At 37.0% G+C, this 18,312-nt stretch overlaps 1 protein-coding gene across 1 annotated transcript in view; it reads left to right on the top strand.

Annotated features, from left to right (window-relative positions):
* Positions 1 to 7,483: 7,483 nt before the first annotated feature.
* The window catches only part of kcnab1a (potassium voltage-gated channel subfamily A regulatory beta subunit 1a), a 63,498-nt gene continuing 52,669 nt past the window's right edge, over positions 7,484 to 18,312 (top strand). The window contains exon 1 of the mRNA XM_077565993.1: positions 7,484 to 8,157. Within this exon, the coding sequence (XP_077422119.1) occupies positions 7,883 to 8,157 (275 nt within the window). The 5' untranslated portion in view covers positions 7,484 to 7,882. The remainder of the gene's footprint in view (positions 8,158 to 18,312) is intronic.

Genomic DNA, 18,312 nt, shown 5'->3' with positions numbered 1-18,312 from the left:
TGGATTTTGTGTTATTTCCTTTTCCTGTAGAAACTGTAGTCTGCTACCAGCCTTTTACGTACTGTGAAAAGCTAAGGTTGATACTCCCAAATGTGGAACGCGCTTCAATTTGAGCTAAAAGCTGACTCTTCTGTGGACACTCGTAAAAAAGCAGTTAAAGATACATTTGTATAGGCTTGATTGTCTCACAAAAATTTACTTACTTCACCTGTGAAAAACAAAATGCTCCCGCTGGGCATACAGAAAAAACAAAGAAGAAAGAGTACTAGTAGAAGTGTAAGAAGAAGAAGCTAGGTGAACAAGCTTCATCTAGTAACTGTATTTTGTGGTTGCAAACTCTTCTCATGGCCATTTTTTATTGAGATGTTACTCTATTTGTGTCTGGCAACAGCACAAGCTTCAGTTCTTTTTCAAATTGGCTATCGTGTTCCGTTTCACTTCATAATCAGTCTGTAGCTCAGCCAAACTTGGTGCTGACCACACGCAGAAGGATTTGAGTTCATTGCAAATGTAGAACACATTTAACAGCTACAATTGTTGACTAGTACTGTTTTTTGAGCAAACTAAACAAAACGGACAGAAAATCAAAACAAACACCACAGGATGCATCCAATGAATTTTTGGGTCACAAATCCAAAGTGTCACATCAAGTTTTTGAGCTATAGGATCGTCGTTTTCTTATAAAGTATGACATAAATGTGTATATATGTTAATAAAACACTAAGAATAGTTAAAAGCTTTGAATATACCCCCTCCCAGAAAAAAAAAAAATCCATTATAAAACGAAATATAACTTAAAACGTTATGCCCATGGTTACAAGGTTAAGGTCATTGATAATACTGACCTACAATTGTAACTGCACAAACAGGTCTTGCTACAGTCTTACTACAGCTAATCAGTGGAATTTTGCTTATCTGACGCGTAAGTTGATGAGAAAAAAAAACTTGACGTGCTAGAAAAAAGATGGCTACAGTTTTGGAATCAGCATGCCAAATTTGGCTTTAATCAGCATAAAAATATAACTCAACAGATTTTTGTTCAATCCTTTACAGACTTATCTGTAAAATGCTTAATTTTGGCCCAAGTGACAGCATGTGTGTTCCTCCCTTTAGCTGATAAATTATGAAAGTATTTTTGCGCAAGGCTGTCAGTGGTGAAAAGTCTTTCCTCCCCTGGCAAATCATTTCATTTGTGAGTGTTGTGTGTCGCCAAAGTCTGACCCGACTTAAGAGTTGTGTTACCTGATCTCGCTCTAATGCTAATAGGCAGCATCTGTCCTGCTGCATTTGACCGTGTTGACGTCGCCTGACACCATGGCGACAAAACATATAGAGGTGGTGGGAGCGTGGGATTGGTCGAACACAACCTCCACTCGTGAAATTTACAATATAATCATGATCTCCTCTCTTTGTTTCTCACTCGTAGATAATGCGGAGCACTTCCATTCTTCCCACACTTTTTGGGGGGTTGCGAAACGATTAATCGCTCGGTGTCCCATCGCAATCATCCAAGCTTAAAGCCCCACATTCATTAGCTTTCCCTCTTTGACATTTTTTTGTTGTTGTTGCTGTTTTTGGCTCTGTTCACTAACTCATTTAGAAAGAAAGAGCCAATGGGTGATGACATGCTTTATGTATTGCTTGAAGGAAAAACTAGAGTAAGGGGAAGTGCCCCAACAGATGGTGCTCTGTTTCTATCCATCTATATATGTTCTATATTGCTTATCCTATACAGAGTTTGAGTGATTGAATTATGAGGCTATTTGAACATACAGTATATTTAAAACCTATCCCTATCCCCGCTGATATTGGCCGGAAATTAATCAAGCCAGACACAGCAACCGTTCACACTCACATTCATGCTGTCACTGAGTGGAAACTCAACCTACGTTGCCTACACATAAGTCATCAAAGTGAAACATTACACCAAGAGTGATATTTTGGCCCTCCGTCTCTTTCTTTGAAACATCGGTATTCATTACAGAGTAGAGATGCAAGATCACCAACACATCAATTTTCAACTGCTTTATTCTTTTCTGCCTATTCTAGCAGGTGTGTTTTTAGTCATTTGAGGGCCAAAGGCAAAACCACCACAAACGTGTACTGTGTACTGGTTTTGAAAATGAATCTTTATCATCAACTAAAAAGTGTGAATTTGAGAAAATGTGCCTGAGCTAGATGAAGTCCATTAAATCTTACTCAAAAATGATTAATGTGAATAATTTCAATGTTATTGTTGTAATTGACAAGAACAATAATAACACCCCCCAAAAAAGATTTTGTGTGTGCGTGCACACACACACACAAACACACACACACACACACGCTTGTACTTATATAATTGTGAGGACATCCAGAGACGTAATGCATTTCTTAGCCCCTTCCCCTAACCCCAACAATCAAAAATGATTGCCTACCCCCATTCCTTACCATAACCTTAACCATAACCCAATTCAAACCTAAACTCTAAAACCAAGTCTTGACCCTCAAAAAGAGGCCTTGAGTTGTGAGGACCGGCCAAAATGTCCTCCTTCACAAAAATGTCCTCAATCTGTTGGTTAAAGACGGATTTCGGTCCTCACAACGTAGTATGTACAAGTACACACACACACACACACACACACACGCACACGCACGCACGCACACACACACACACACACGCGCACACACACGCGCACACACACACACAATGCTTTTAGCCCTTAAGCGATTCTATTTAAAAACTGGGGCAGAATATAACCACAGATTTCCCAGGGATCTTTAAGTGAGCTAAAAATAGCTTTTTGTGTTTTTTTTTCAATCAAGAGCAATTAATGCCAATTCGATTATACACCGGATATTGCAACAAAATGAGTACGCTTTAGTCAAATGTTTAAATTCTTGGTGAAATTCTTTCAGATTGCATTTTGTGCATATGCATTTAATGTGAGTTAAGATTGTTTACAGTTATAGCACAAGTTGCCAAATTACTAATTAAACTAGTTTCTTCTATATTGAAAACACTTTTATGAATAAAATTAGCAGCAAATAGAAAAAAGTAATAGAAACTCTTAGGCTGAATGAAACGTTAACTACACAATGATAAATGTATTGATTGGATAATTTTTAGTTGTAGTGTTAAAAATATGATCCCTGCTGTGCTCTTCAGCATTAAGCGTGTTTAGATCTTGAGTGATAATAACGTTGGGCTCTAGTTGGAAATGTAGGCCACCACATTGGTCTTAAACAGGAGCAGGACAGTCCCTCAGGGCTGGAAACTGATCACTGGCTTAATTATTGCTGCCATAGAGCCGGATGGAACAAAAAGAGTGTTCTCATTTAACTTCACTTAATACTAAGATGATTTCACGGTGCGTACAGAAATGAGAAATAGAGTCCATAGCGGAGAACATACAGTAGCTTTAGCCACAGCTAAATATAACAGTAAGATAATAAAAAAAAAAAAGAAGTAGTATTTTTCCTCTCCTGTTTCTAATCAGCTCAGTTGCTCATGATCAAAAACATGTATGTGATAATGATACTGTATACAGACTTGCACATTGTAGTGGGAGTGAGTGTGTGTGGAGGTGGTGGGCCACGGAATAAAAGCTTAATTAGTCTCATGGAACACCAAGCTGATGTAAAAATAGAAGAAAAAAAAAAACAGGTGAGAGGCTGAGGATACAGTTATGATTCAGTTCAATTCAATTGCACATTGAGGCATATTATTGGAAAATAGATTGCTAAAATATTTGTGAGTTTGTATTTTGACATTCTTTTGCTTGAATTATCATAGGAAAGGGGTTTGAAATGATGTCGTTGATTTCACATATACGAGCACAAGCCGGTTGACCTGTGAGAGGGAGGGCTGCGCTGTTGTGAGAGTGGCCTCAGCTGACTTCAATCATGGCCAATCAAACTAGTTTCTTGCAATCCATTTAACTAATTTCCCCCCAAAACGTATAAATACGTTCTATTTTAAATGTCCCATAGACATATTTATGTTGTTTTTCTTTATGTTTTATTTTTATTTTTATGCTAGAGCATACAGAAGGCTGTGATGCAGCCTCTCAACGGTTGAAGAAATGGTAGTTATTACACCAACGGCCAGCAGGTGGCAGCAAAGCATAGGAAATTAAACGGGACCATGTTGAAAAAACCCTCAATTACTCAGAATTCTAAATCAATTTGTGAATAATGACGAAACGTAGCTATATTCAGATAGAAATATACCTTTTTTTCTGATGAAAGAAGACACTTTAATCTTTCTTTTGGTAAGTTTCATGTTTTTATAGCAATAGAACACAATATTCTGTGGGACTTGCAAAATCAGTAAAAATCCAGTAAAAGTTAAATGCGGCACTACTGGAAGGCTTTTATTCATACACATCAACTTTACATTGAATTAACTGTCTTTTATTAATTATGAAATACATATCAGATGAATAGGTATCACGAATGTGAGAATAGCGACAGGTTATTTATCCCTGCAGGCCCATTTTCTGGCTCTGCTGGGTCTCCGTCCCACTTGCACCCAACACAAAATCACCACAGGTGTAACACTAGCGTCTATTATTTCAACTGTAAACACAGTCACGTTGCATAAGCTCAGCTGACATTGCTTCTGCCAGACAGGATCAGTTTTTCCACTCTTCCTACTGGACAATGGACACAGCTGCCCCTTTGCTGTTCTCTTTATACCACTCAGAGGCTGAGATTGTGTTGCTTGTGTGTGAGGAAAAACATAACATTTGGAAGTATGTTGCATATACAGTATACCTTCATATTACAAAAGTGGGTACAATGCTCACAATTTATAAATATTTTATTTTTACCTTTTCAAGGGCTGCCATGCAGTTACTCTGATACAAATCTTCAGTTTGTACAGTTTGTATAACAGTGTAATTATATTTTCCCTTTCAAAATTACTCATCATTCAGCAATTGACGTCACAACCCTTGGCAACAAAAGTGAGTACACCCCCAAGTGAAAAATGAAAAACTTTTTCTTGGTTCATTTTTAAATCATTTTTACAATTTTAATTAAAACCTATGTGGTCGTCTATACCATTTTTTTTTAATTTATTTATTTTATTTTCCACTATTTGATCTTTTGAATTTTGTGTCGACCAGAAATATTCCCAAAAATTGCATATTGGAAATGAAGTGCCAGATATGATGAATCTGACTAAGCAATGAGTGGAGCATTGTCTCCCGTTTGTAAAAAGCTAACTAAACATATTATTTTATGTTTTTGTAGTAGAAAACAATAACACAATAAGTGCCTCTTTTGGAGAGTCCATCTTTTTTCCCGACCGTTGTCGGTACCAGATGTGATCGGGCTGCCTGATCGCCTAACAAACATCCACCAGCTCCGTGATGTTGTGGAGGAGTGGAAGAGGATTCCAGTGGCGGCCTGTGAAACTCTTGTAAAGACCATTTTGACACTACGCCAGGGTTAGTATAGTTTTGGAATTATCATTTTAGTTAGTTTTTATTTCGTTTCGTTTTTTAAATTTAGTTAGTTTTAATTTGTTTTCAGGATGGTTCTGTTAGTTTTGATCAGTTTTCGGTTTTTTTTATGCTTAGTTTTAGTTAGGTTTTAGTTAGTTCAAAATTACTCATCATTTAGCAATTGACGTCACAACCCTTGGCAACAAAAGTGAGTACACCCCCAAGTGAAAAATGAAACTTTTTCTTGGTTCATTTTCAATTCATTTTTACAATGTGAATAATGTTAAAAAATGTTAATAAAAATTAAAAAAAGGTTGTCTATAACAAGGGAAAAAAAAAGTTGTGTATAACAAATTTTTGAATTTTCCACTATTTGATCTTTTAAATTTTGTGTTGACCAGAAATATTCCCAAAAATGGCATATTGGAAATGAAGTGCCAGATTTAGTTAGGTTTTAGTTAGTTTCAGTATTAGTTTTCATGTTTGAAAAAAAAGTGTATTGTGCACAATATTTAATAAACGCTATGGTAAAATGAAAAAAAGTAACACATTTCTTACCTAGCGTTGCATTAAGTTAAATGAAAAAGCAGGAGAGCTGAGGCGTTAGACCCAAAAGTCAACCTGGCAAATTTGTCGCCTTGGAGCAACGTCATCTGAAGGTGCTTTTCTATTAGCTGCTGCTAGATGACATCACTTCTGTGTGATACGCTTTTAAATGTCATCGAAATAAAAATCGAAGATCACATTTAAAATAATCCACAAAGGCTTATGTATTAATTTTATTACTAAAGACTAAAACAAAGGACATTTTTGCTATAATTCTAGTTAGTTTTAGTTATTTTTGTAAACATAAAATGTAGTTTCAGTTAGTTTTCGTTTTTTTTTAAAAAGCATTTTTGTTTTTATTTTATTTCGTATAAATAGTTTTTTTCGTTGGTTCTTGTTAACTAAAATAACCTTGCACTGCACCCAATAATTTTTCACTTAGGGGTGTACTCACTTTTGTTGCCAGCATTTTAAGCATTAATGGCAGTGTTGTTGACAAATTTTGAGGGGACATTACGTTTTACAAGCAAAGTAACATTACATCAACATTGTCCATCTTTCTTTCTTTCTTTCTTTTTTTTTTTAAATCAAGAACTGGTGAGAAGCAACTTTTGGGCCCAAAGTTAGAAACAACAGGTAAGTTAAAACAGTTTATGCCTACTTCTTGCATTAAAAGCATACTGATAATTCAAAAGTTAAATACATTTTATAGATTCGCTCCAATTTAGAATTCCACCTTTGGCGTGTTGTGTTTGGAAAGTGTGACATTGCGTGTCTGAAATCAAATCACAAGTGCACGAATTGACACTTGTCACAAGTCCCATAATACTCTGAGAGAACCAGACATGATGTCACTGTCTATTATTCCCAATAGGTCAGAGTTGTGAGACTAATGTTGTGTAAGTGTGTTTGTTTGTGTGTGTGTATGTGTGTGTGAGAGAGAGAACAAACAGAGCAGAGTGGAGGCTTCCCCCATGATATTTTGTGGTTCACTTCATTACAAAAACATTGCCCCCAGACAGTGTGCAAATGTGCGGAACATGCTTTTGGCTGCTTGTGTGTAAGTGTGTTATCATTGTGTGTAGAAAGAGGCGGAAAAAGAGGAAACATGTGAAAAAGGAAGAAAACAGGCATAGATAAAAGGACTAATGTGGATTGAGGGTGTAAATAAGTGTAAATAATAACACTTTCAAGAATTCCAGAAAATGTGAGTAAGAAATGCTGGAGGGGAGTCGAGGGAGGAGATCGGGAGTAAGTGAATGAGAGGCAATGCTGTGACACAAAAGGGGGATGATGGAGGAAGTGAGGGTGGGAGAGAGGATAAGAGCAAGTGGGGGAGAGAGGGGGTAAAAGGATGGAGAGCGATAGAAAGAAGCAAACAAAACAGAGAGAGGGCGAGAATGAAAAAGAGAGGGAGGGAGGGAGGTAGGGAGGGTGGAAAAACTGTCCCAGATTCCCAGACCGTTTAATAGGGAGCAAAACCAAAGTGTGCTTCTAATGCAGACTGGCTGTGCAGGGGGCAAAGTGACAGTGTGTGTGTGTGCATGTGTGTGTGTGTTGGGCGTGAAAGAGAGCAGAGAGATAGAGAGTGCATGTATGTGTTGCTCTCTTCATCTGCATGTGCACACAGAACATATGTGACGATTCTCTTTCAGGAGCACATGTGACTTCATTATGGACTTTTTTCACATAAACTGGATTTTTCAGCATTTCTTCTTTTGATTTTCCCTCCTCCAAAACGAGGATATATCTATGGTGGGAATTCATCCTGAGACAAACCACTCACTTTGCTTAGAGCTTTCCTCACATGCCCACCGCCGTGTGGGCGGCGGGCCTACCTGGATTATCCCGAGCGTGCGTTGTCGCACAGCAAACTTGGCTGAAGGACCCGATCAAGTGAGAAGATGTATCTGTACAAAGCCACATGCCAGGATATCCCCAACCCCAAGCAGAAAGCGTCCAGGAGGCAGAGCGCGGTCCAGGCCCAGGGCCTGGGTCAGGGGAGGCTGCTGGGTCAGACGTGTGCCGGATCGGGACCCCGAGCATGCGTGCCGCTCATGCTGTGGGGCGCCAGCAGAACGCACCAGGCGAGGGAGCTCAAACAGCTGGAGGAGTTTCTTAACTTCCACACGCTATCGCTGCATGACTCCATCAAGAGCCAGACGGGGATGATTTACAGGTAACGTATAATTGCCATTTGAAATACATCCCAGTTGCAACAGATGGTTGTTGGCGCATCCAACACAAGTTTGGGGTTCGAATTTAGGCTCTGGCCTTCTTGCATGTTTTGACTATGTCTTCCATTGGTGTGAAAGTGAGTGTGAAGGCTGTAGAAAATTAATTGATAGATGTATAATAAAAGTCATCGACTAAACCAATTGTATAGTCCCTAACATCTATTTTTAAATGGCCTGCTTAATTATGCAATGCCCACAGCACTACAGGACTATTGATTGATTCTCATGTAAAACCCAGATTGGTCCAGCCGAAAGCCTGTCGATGTTGCACAAGTTCTTTTTTTGCGGAAAATGTGTGCTTCATTCTTTGGAAGGAAGTTGGAGGTTGTTTTTGACATGGGACTGGTTATTGATGTTTGAGATTTATTTACACTGCAAAAACTGAAATCTTAAGTAAGATATAATTTCTTAAATTTAACCTAAATTAGATTATTTTGCTTTCACAAGTATTTTTTTTTTTTTTTTTACTTCGAATGAAATTGCCGGACACGATTATTCTAAGAACTTATTACTTAATTAACTTATTTAATTAAGCAGTCTTGGCATTGAGTGTTAACAACCAGTTTTAAGTACAGCAAGGCTTAAAACAAACATTTCCCATATTTTAAGATGACTATCAACCAACATCAAAAGCCCTAAACTGGGGCTTCATAAATTGAATTTGTTCATTTTAAGATTTTGCATAATCTAGTAATAAAATAAATAGCATACTGACGACAATAAAAATAGATCATCTCTGCTTGACGCTCAGGCTAAATTGGCCAAATGAATAGTTTTGTATTTTAAGAAAATCGTTCCATATATTATAACTTATAAATAAATAATAAAAAAAAAACTCAATATTACTTGTTTTTAGTCTAAAAATACTATTTTCAAGACCACTGTGTATTTTTATAGGTACATTTAAGTAACATTGTCTTGTTCTGTTGGCAGATAATTTTGCTTATTTGAAGTATTCATTTTCTTATTTTACTATATTTTTTTCTTACATTTTCTACTGCCCTAAATTGATTTCACTCCGGCCCACCAAATTATACAAAATGCATACTGTAGTGTAGTGTCATAATGACTCCATGCAAATGAGCTAAGTAAGTACTTTTGTTTTTAAAACTGATTGCGAAAGTGCAGGTTATGCCCTTTAAGCATACCTTGAAATTTACCTCCAAGTAAATGGCAACAAATCTAATCAGTCAATTGCATTAATATGCTTTTTTTTTTTTTTTTTAATATATAAAATACTTAATAATAATGAAATAGATTGTAATATACAATGTCAACATGACCACTTGGACAACATAATACAAATATGATACCTTTAACCAAATTTAGTCTCAGCTCTCAATATGATGAAACAATTATACAGTGCAAAACACAACCACAATAATGCGCACTGTTACATTAATAATAGCAGCAGTGTAATTTAAAACGGAATATTACCTTAGTAAAGGTAGAATATTTAATGCAGCTATCATGGTGGTGGTTATAAAGTTTTTCGCCTGACTGTGTATTTTGAACTGTTATCATTTAAAATGTTGTGTGCATATTTATTATTATTATTATTATTATTATTATGTTAAATTAAATGTATTTAAAGTATATGGTCGCCTGGGATTACACACTGTAAAAACATGAATACTCGACCAAGGATTAATGTTGCATTTATTACAGTATATTTTTATTTTATTTATTTATTTTTTAAATCACAACTTAAAGACCACTTACACTCATACAGGTGACACATGGCATTAATGACTATAAACAAACTAAGCTAGCTACCTCGATGTTTCTTCATCTTGCTAAGCTAGCTAAGCAAGAAGAAGAAACATAGAGGCATGAGAGATTAATGATCAAATAACGAATAGGATTTCAGAACATCTAAAATAAAGCCCACTGAAACCATTTTCTTATTCAATCCAATCCTACCAATGAAGCAAACAATCTATGTGAAGCTTATCCTTTTCCACAAGCATCACGTTTGTCCTTTCAATTGTTGCTAGGTATTTTCTTCAGACATATTTGACCAACTATCAATGAGGGCAAAAATAACATGACCTTAACATCGGCCATTGTAGTGTTGGTGCAGAAGAAATGAGAATATGAGACCGTAAAGCCCTCCATCACAGAGGGGGCAGGCTGTGCTGGCAAGCTGGATCCCTTTTGGGTCGACCTGGCTTTAAGAGATCATATGGCCACGCGCTATTAGCACTTCGCCCTGGGATCTCGGCATATGTGCGTTCAAGAGTGAGTGTGTGTGCTTGTGTTTGTGTGTGTTGGAAAGCTTGTGTTCATTTCCTCGGTAGCGATGCATGTACAGCATACAGAAAAAGCAGCTGGATGCCCCAAAGGCTTGTTTGTTATTTCATTCACAGAAACTTTACGGAACCGCAGTAGATGTTCTGTAGACTTGTTCTTTTCATGTCGTTATGGCACATCTGGGTGTCACACAAAGTTGTGTTCATTACAGAAGATATTCACATCGCCTTGGGGAGAATTAAGCAACTAATAATAACAACTAATCATCAAGTTATGGCTTAAAATGTCCCACTTTATATTTCATATTTCTTATTTTCAATGAAACCTCAATTCCTGAATTCCTCAAAAAGCTAATAAAGCTTGAGGCCTGAATTTGAACAAGGGAGAACATAAAGAACATGAGAAGATCTGAAGATCCACTTGGTGTTGTTACTTTTATGATCCCTTCTCATTCATCGCTCAAGTTTAGAGCATCTTTCGTGCAATGGTTAACTTCAAAACGTTACTTCAGTTAGTAGTTACTAAAAAAAATGACACAGCAGCACAGTGGTACAGTGGTGAACAGGTCAGACTCACAGTTGAGAGGTTCCAGGTTTGAATACCGCCTCATACACTTGGCATTAGAGCTGTCAAACTGATGGTCTTACTTTTGAGATTCCATTATAGTTTTTTTATCTTTTATTTTTTTATGATGATCATTTATTTTTTATTTTTTATTTTATTTTTTTAATTAAAAAAATAATAATTCTGGAGAGCTCAGTATTGTTCATTCGGTAATTTTACCAATTTGACATGTCATCTGATGATAATTTTAGCTAAAGTACCACTCAGCATTCAGGCCTACTTTGCGTCACCGTCGTCGTATTGACCAAAAAAGGGATGCGAATTAATTAAAGAGCCGCGTAAGGAGAGTACATCCGCTTTTAACCGAAATGTTAATAGATGCTCAAACGAATGCCTGCAGCTTAACTTTAATCACACATGCCGAATTAAAGTGGACACCAATTCAATCAAGTCGCTGACATGGCTCGATCACACTCACATGATATTATTGGAAAAGGGAGCTTCATGTTTGTAAAGGCAGTGACATTGAGGGGATATTTAGACCTCCAGGGCGCACTGGGTGACATTATCAAGCATATGTCATGTGTACACGTGCGTGTGCGTACGTGTAGTGGCAGTCTGGATGTTTGTCAGTCCATCAGATTAAATGAACTGTGCTGACAGACCAGGGTGTGAAGGTGACAGTATTAGTGCCACTACAGCTGACCTGTCTCTTACTTTCATTTCTGTTAACTATCATCTTCACATTCATAACTCAATTCACTATTCATTAAATTGTATAACATCATTTCTAATCCTCCATATTGTTTGCTCTTGTCATCAAAGTTCTCACACTCTAAAGATGGGCAGACCTTGTGTGCCAGTTTCCAACTGTGTGACCACAATAACTTGGTGTGGCGTTACCTCTATTCCAAACATCCCATAGCTGAAGTATCATCAATAAAATATGAGTGTCTGATGGTCGATCCAACAAGATCCTCTGAAATATTTGGCTCTCAAGCAGCGTTGTGACAAATTACTTTGACAGCAAGAAAGCAAGCACCTGATAGGGAAATCTCCTTCGGGTTTTATGGCATGCTGTGATTAATTACTTTTCCTAATCTTCTCTTTGGCGAGTCCAAGAGGGGCCAGCGCTAATACAACACGCACTCAAATTTAGAATGGGGAAGTCAAGGCTCCTCACATTATTCACACTCACTTTAATCATGACTAATTAAAGAACCTTTTGTTGCCTCATTAGCGTCGTTTCTCAGTTTAACTTTGCCTTAGTGCATAGCCACGCCCACGTCCCAAAACAGATCCCAAATCCTGTTAACCACTATATATCTTTTCGTTTTGGTCAGGCTATTAGCTCACTTTTCTTTCAGTTGTCCCTGTCAGTTTTATGCTAATACATATCCAAGCTAAATTGTTAGCATGGCGGCCTAATGTGAGGAAAAATAATAATTATTTGAAATATTATTTTTATTAAAACAAACGTCCCCAGAATTTCAACAGACAGCAATAAAAAATGAAAAATAATTTTAACAGTTTTATTTGAGATTCAATTTGGTCAGAAGTGGGGTGGAACAAGAAAGAAAAAATATTTTAGAGGGTACTCCAGACTTATTTGGTATTTTTAAACCATTTTCAAGCATTATTTTCTCTTAGTTATTATTTTTATTATTTTAGATTTGGCCCCAAGACAAGTCAATTTAAAGTTAAAGTACCACTGATTGTCACGCCCACCTAAGTGGGACAAAATTCATTCTCCGCATTTGACCCATCCCCTGAGGGGGCGGTGATCAGCAGGGATTTCGTTCGGGAATCATTTAGTGATCTAAACCCTTAATTCCAACCCTTAAGGCTGAGTGTCAAGCAAGGAGGCAAATGGGTCCCATTTTTATAGTCTTTGGTATGATCCGACCAGGGATTGAACCCACAACCTCACACTCTACCACAAAGCCACTGAGCTGGTATTTAATATAAAATGTACCCAGAAACGGCATTTTTTTTTAGTATTTTGTATGTGGATTATTCTACTTAATTTTGTCTAAACTTTAAACTCAGATATATGATATATGATATAAACAGTGAAATCGAGGTTTGGGGATCACAGCTGACAATTATTAGAGAAGTACAATACTTACGCTAATACTTATAATCCATCTTCAACCAAGCCAATTTTAGCAAATGTTATTATATCTGTTCTAAATGTACAATAAAAAAAATATAGGTTTTCATACTCTTGTTAACAAAAGTGGAAAAAAATGAATAGAAATAGTTCAAATGAATTTTTTACGTCAATAGCCTTCAATGGCAGTGAATGAGTTAAGAAATTAAAAATTCGCAGGAATGTAGCCAACCTCCACTGACGTGGCCGCAGGAGGAAAATTGACCACAAACTAAAGGAAATATAAAATATTTTTCACATTAATAATGATAAGCCACAACACTTCTGGGAGAATGTGCTCTGGACAGGCAAGATAAAACTGGAACTTTTTGTTCACAGTTGCAAAAATGAAGCACACAGAAAAGAACACTGTCCCTACTGTGAAATATAGAGTTTATATTCTGGGGCTGGTTTGCCAAATCTGGCGCAGGTTGTCTTCAATCTGTGCAGGGTACAATGAAATCTCAAGATTTTCATGGTATTGTAGCGGGAAATTTCTCAGTCACAGGTCGCGGGTTTAGAATCTTTGATAACAAGTAGAGGCATAGAGCAGCTAGCCGTGCCTGTGGCAAGTCATGACATACATAAAAATTGGATGAATGGATCGAATTAAGCTACCACTTGCTCAGTCCTCATCTCATTGTCCGTATCTATAAAGGAAAATTCCTCAGATGTTACTGAAGGAGCAGAATCCTTCAGTGGTTGCCTGAGGATGACATCTTACTCCCTTACACCGCCTTGAGCAAAAAAGATGGCATTGTGCCGAGATTTCTTGAATTGAAATCTTTCAGCTCATGTTCAAGGTGACACTGTATCAAAAAGATTTTGGCAAATAACGCCTGCAGCTCCCTGCCAATAAGTACACATGAGATCAATATGATGAAGGGCAGATGTCTCATTTTGAGTGATAAAGCAGTAGTGGTGCCATTAAAAATTCTCAGAAAGGGCAAATGGAAGAGATGTATTCAGTTACATGGAAAACGTGAATGAATGTCTTCTAAACAGTTAAAAGCTGCAGATTCAAACGGCTGCTTGTTGCGAGATTCGCCGTTAGGGGGCGCCGTGGTTTTGCGGCATTCTCATGCCTGAGTGTGTGTGCATGGGCAGATGAGTGTGTGGTGTCAAGAGATTGAACAGCACTTGAACTATATGATTCATTTTAAAGGTGGATCTAAAATTAACACTGCGACAAATACATCCTCTCTTTATTCTCACAGACTTCATCCAGGATTGTAGATTTCCAAGCACTGCTTTGTCAGCGCTCCTATTGATCGCCAGTCATCTAATGTCAACTCATGATGATGCATTGTATCGGTCCTCCGGCATGTGTGTTTGCTGAGAGGAGGAATTGTTTGAAAGTGAAATATTTAAAGGGTGCCGCTGTGCTCTGCTGGAGTGTGACCCACTTCTGATTGAAGGAAACTCTTTGAGGTCATGGTTCAAGAGAAGGAATTGCAATATCCATCCAGACTCCTACGAAGGATAAAAAACGGCTAAACCCTTTTTTATTCTTGACTACTGAACACCTTTTGTGCTCCCTGTAGCTATTTATTTTCCACTAGCAAAGTTTTGCTTCTGAGTCATCGTCCAATTTTGCTTTGCTTGTTTCCTCCCTGTTTCTATATTCTTCCCTTTTGGACTTTCCATTAGTTACATGGTCATACATTACGTTGAATGGGTCACTGTGTAGCCTTACACGAATGCAAAGTTTAGACTTGTATCAGCACTTTTGTTCTGTGTCTTCCCAGACTGCAGTAAAAAATAGAATAGGCCTGTGTGTGTGTGTGCATGTGTGTGATTGGATTGGATTGTTCTGGGTTATGGCCTTATAACTTGTACGCAAAAGCTCCATTGTTTTCCCTTCAGGCCTATTTGGAGAAGAGAGGGACGGTGTGGCATGTCACCTCCACAAACCTCCTGTATAGACTACACTTATATGTATTGTACATTATATAGCAGCAGTCTCACACTGCGCTTGCACTGCAGTGCAGTGTCGACGCAGCAGTTGGAGGCTGCTCACTACAGTCTTTAAAACGCAAAGTCAAATGTCCGAAAATTATAGATAACTTGAAACTGCTTTTTAAGTTGACCTCTGAATATTTTTAGAAACATGCAGATCTTTGCAGATTTGAGGTATTTGCATATTTTCCATCCTCAAGTCTGCACTTGTAAATTTATAAAACTTTCCAACTAGACTTTGTGTGTTATAAAGTGGTACAAATCTAACATTTTAAACAGAAGTTGTGACATATTCTATACCATGAAGGTATGTAAACTTCAATTTAGAATAAATTTGACTCTATTTAGAGTAAATTGGACTTTATTTAGAGTGGGACCAAATTTTCAGTTTTAGAGTAGGCTAATATTTACACTTGGAAGGGAGTAAAATAAAGAATTGGGAAAAATAAAAGTCACTCAAGGGTTGAGGAACAAACTCACAACCTTCAGTTAGAGAGACTGCCACACTACCACCTGAGCTATGCCCCTCGTACTGCTTATCTCCAAGAGGCCAAAAACGATGTTTTGGTCTATATACTCAAACTATTTGGTCCAACTCTAGAGCTGATGCGAGCGATATACTAACACACAGCAGGAGCTTCATGGCTCAGCTGAAAGTCGAGTTACTTTAATTTATTTATTTTCAATTCTTTTTTTTTTACTCTCTTCCAAGTGTAAATATTACTCTAAAACTGAGTCTATTTGGTCCCACTCTAGAGTCAAATTTACTCTACCGAATTTACTGTGTAAGTTTCCTATATTAATGATCAACATCAACATAAAATGAAACATGATATTGTTCTCATCTTCTGTACACACAGTGTATTACAATTTGACCTCAAGGCAGGCTGTTTTAGCTGTATAAAACTCACAACAAGAATATATTATCAACAACAGTCATAACAAACACTTTCCTTCTTTGTTTATGTTTAAACAGTTAATAATAATAATATGCAAAAAGATATGTTTTTTCACATCAATGTACATTTTTTTTAAATTTATATAATCATCGGTCTAGTAATCGGGAATTATATCACATGGGTTGCCTCACCTTACAGAAGGCTGACATGTTTTTTCCGCCATCTTTTTGCTACAGATACCCGAAGTAGAAGAACTTAGCCAATGTAATAATTGAAGTATGGTCTCGCTGAGGTACCGCTGTGCGCAAAAAAAGTGCGCGAGGTTTGAACTTTGGTCGCTGCATTCTATTAGCTCCCCACTAGATGGCAATAAACTCTACACATTGTCACTTTAAGGTTAACAATTTTAAGGTTATTCCTCACTCAGTGTGATGTTTATATATTGGGGAATATGTTCCACATCCATCTGCTAGAGACCTCTTGGCTTTATTTCAGTTTTGTGTGCTAGAACATCTCAATATGGAAGCAATAAATTTGATCCGAAAGGAGAGTCAAAATGTTAGTTAGGATAAAATATGCCGCCCAAGATTCCTTTGTTGTGCGCAGCCACGGCACAAATCACCGTGCGCATCCTAGAGTTTAAAATCAGACGCATCCAAGTGCCATCATCTTCTTTTCCAGGCACACACTTTTTACCCCTCCCCTCGTTGATATCGTAATTAACGGAGCTAATGTCAAGCACGTATAAGTGATGTGAGAGCTCTCCTTCCAACTCACTCTCCAGCCTGCCATTAGCTTGGCGCGGGTTTTATTTTCTACTCTCTCATGATTGAAATCCCTAGAGTTCATTGAAACAACTATATATTACTTCAAATCATTCCAAATGTGTTTTTACATACAATATTTGCTTTACTCCTTATCCCAAAAGTTTATTTTCTTTGAAAAACAAAACAAACACATTACCCCCTCTGAAAAATTTTGAATATTTGTGTCATTCTAAACAGCCAAACGTCAGTTCACTCATTTATATTTCTGTAGTTTTAATGATGTTTCAATTATGACTAGGGATGTAATGATAGCCAAACATCACGATGCGATATTATCACGATATGAAGCTCACAATACGATAATTACCACCCAGCCTAAGCTGAACAAAGAACTCACAAAATTGTAACAAGGGTACAGCCTTCATTTTAATGGCTGATTCAACGAGGTTCTCATCTGCTATCCTGGTAAAACTATTAAAAATAGATTTGGTGCAAAATTAATTGAAATATTAAAGTTGAGTCTCCTTCAATTAAGAAGTCAATTGATTATTAATTTAATAATCAACAATTATTGATTTAATAATTCATTGGACCAATTTCCCTTAAATCACGATATTGTGGGGAAGTTGTGATATAAAAAAATTCACAATATTGTAAAAAAAAAAGAGCGGTCATACTAAAAAAAAAGCACAATATTGTGCGTACATAACAGCAATGCATATAAACAACCTATCATCTCTAATAACACTTAATATTGAGCCACTTACTTGCACACACACATTGAGTCCTTCCACATACTGACTTGCTTCATAAGCATATTACCTTCCCCTTCACCTCACGATTAGCATAGATTTTAAACATGAAAGGGCCAAAACATGCTGTATGAAAATTAAACTGCACTAAAAAACTAGCCACCAGAGGGTGCTAGAACTGCACAAATGGAAATCAACCTGACTTTTTTGATGTGCTGCTTTTAATATCATGACATGACAACGGCGATATTGCCGTTATCGTTACATCCTTAATAATGACTGGGGTGGTTAACACCTCACCACAGTCATGTTGCCGAAACTATTTTTAAAATCGAAAGTTTATTTCAATCATTCACTGCAATTAATATGTTTATTTTCAACAAATAATTAGCATGAAAGCCATGTGGCTATATTTAACTGATTTGCTAATTCAAACAAAACAAAACAAAAAAACAGGGTTTCAGTAAAATAAAATAATGACATAAAAAATGATGTTGGCTGAGATGGGCCAATACACATTTTGATTAATTCAATATGTTAAAAAAATTAAAATACAAAACAAGCGATCGCTTAAAAATCTACGATCTAGTGAGGACACAACAATGAGCCGATATATAGTGTAAGAAAACAGTAAATGTTGATCCAGCTTTTTGTTAAGTGTGTGTTTGGGATCAAATACAGATCACGCACGTCAAATAATATAAACTTTGTTGGATACTCACACATAATAGGGCTGCTCTGTTATCAGATG

This window comes from Vanacampus margaritifer, chromosome 5 (genome assembly GCF_051991255.1).
Source record: "Vanacampus margaritifer isolate UIUO_Vmar chromosome 5, RoL_Vmar_1.0, whole genome shotgun sequence".
NCBI classification, from domain to species: Eukaryota; Metazoa; Chordata; class Actinopteri; order Syngnathiformes; family Syngnathidae; genus Vanacampus; species Vanacampus margaritifer.
The sequence above is the reverse complement of the archived record's forward strand: the minus strand, read 5'-3'. Positions and strand labels throughout refer to the sequence as shown.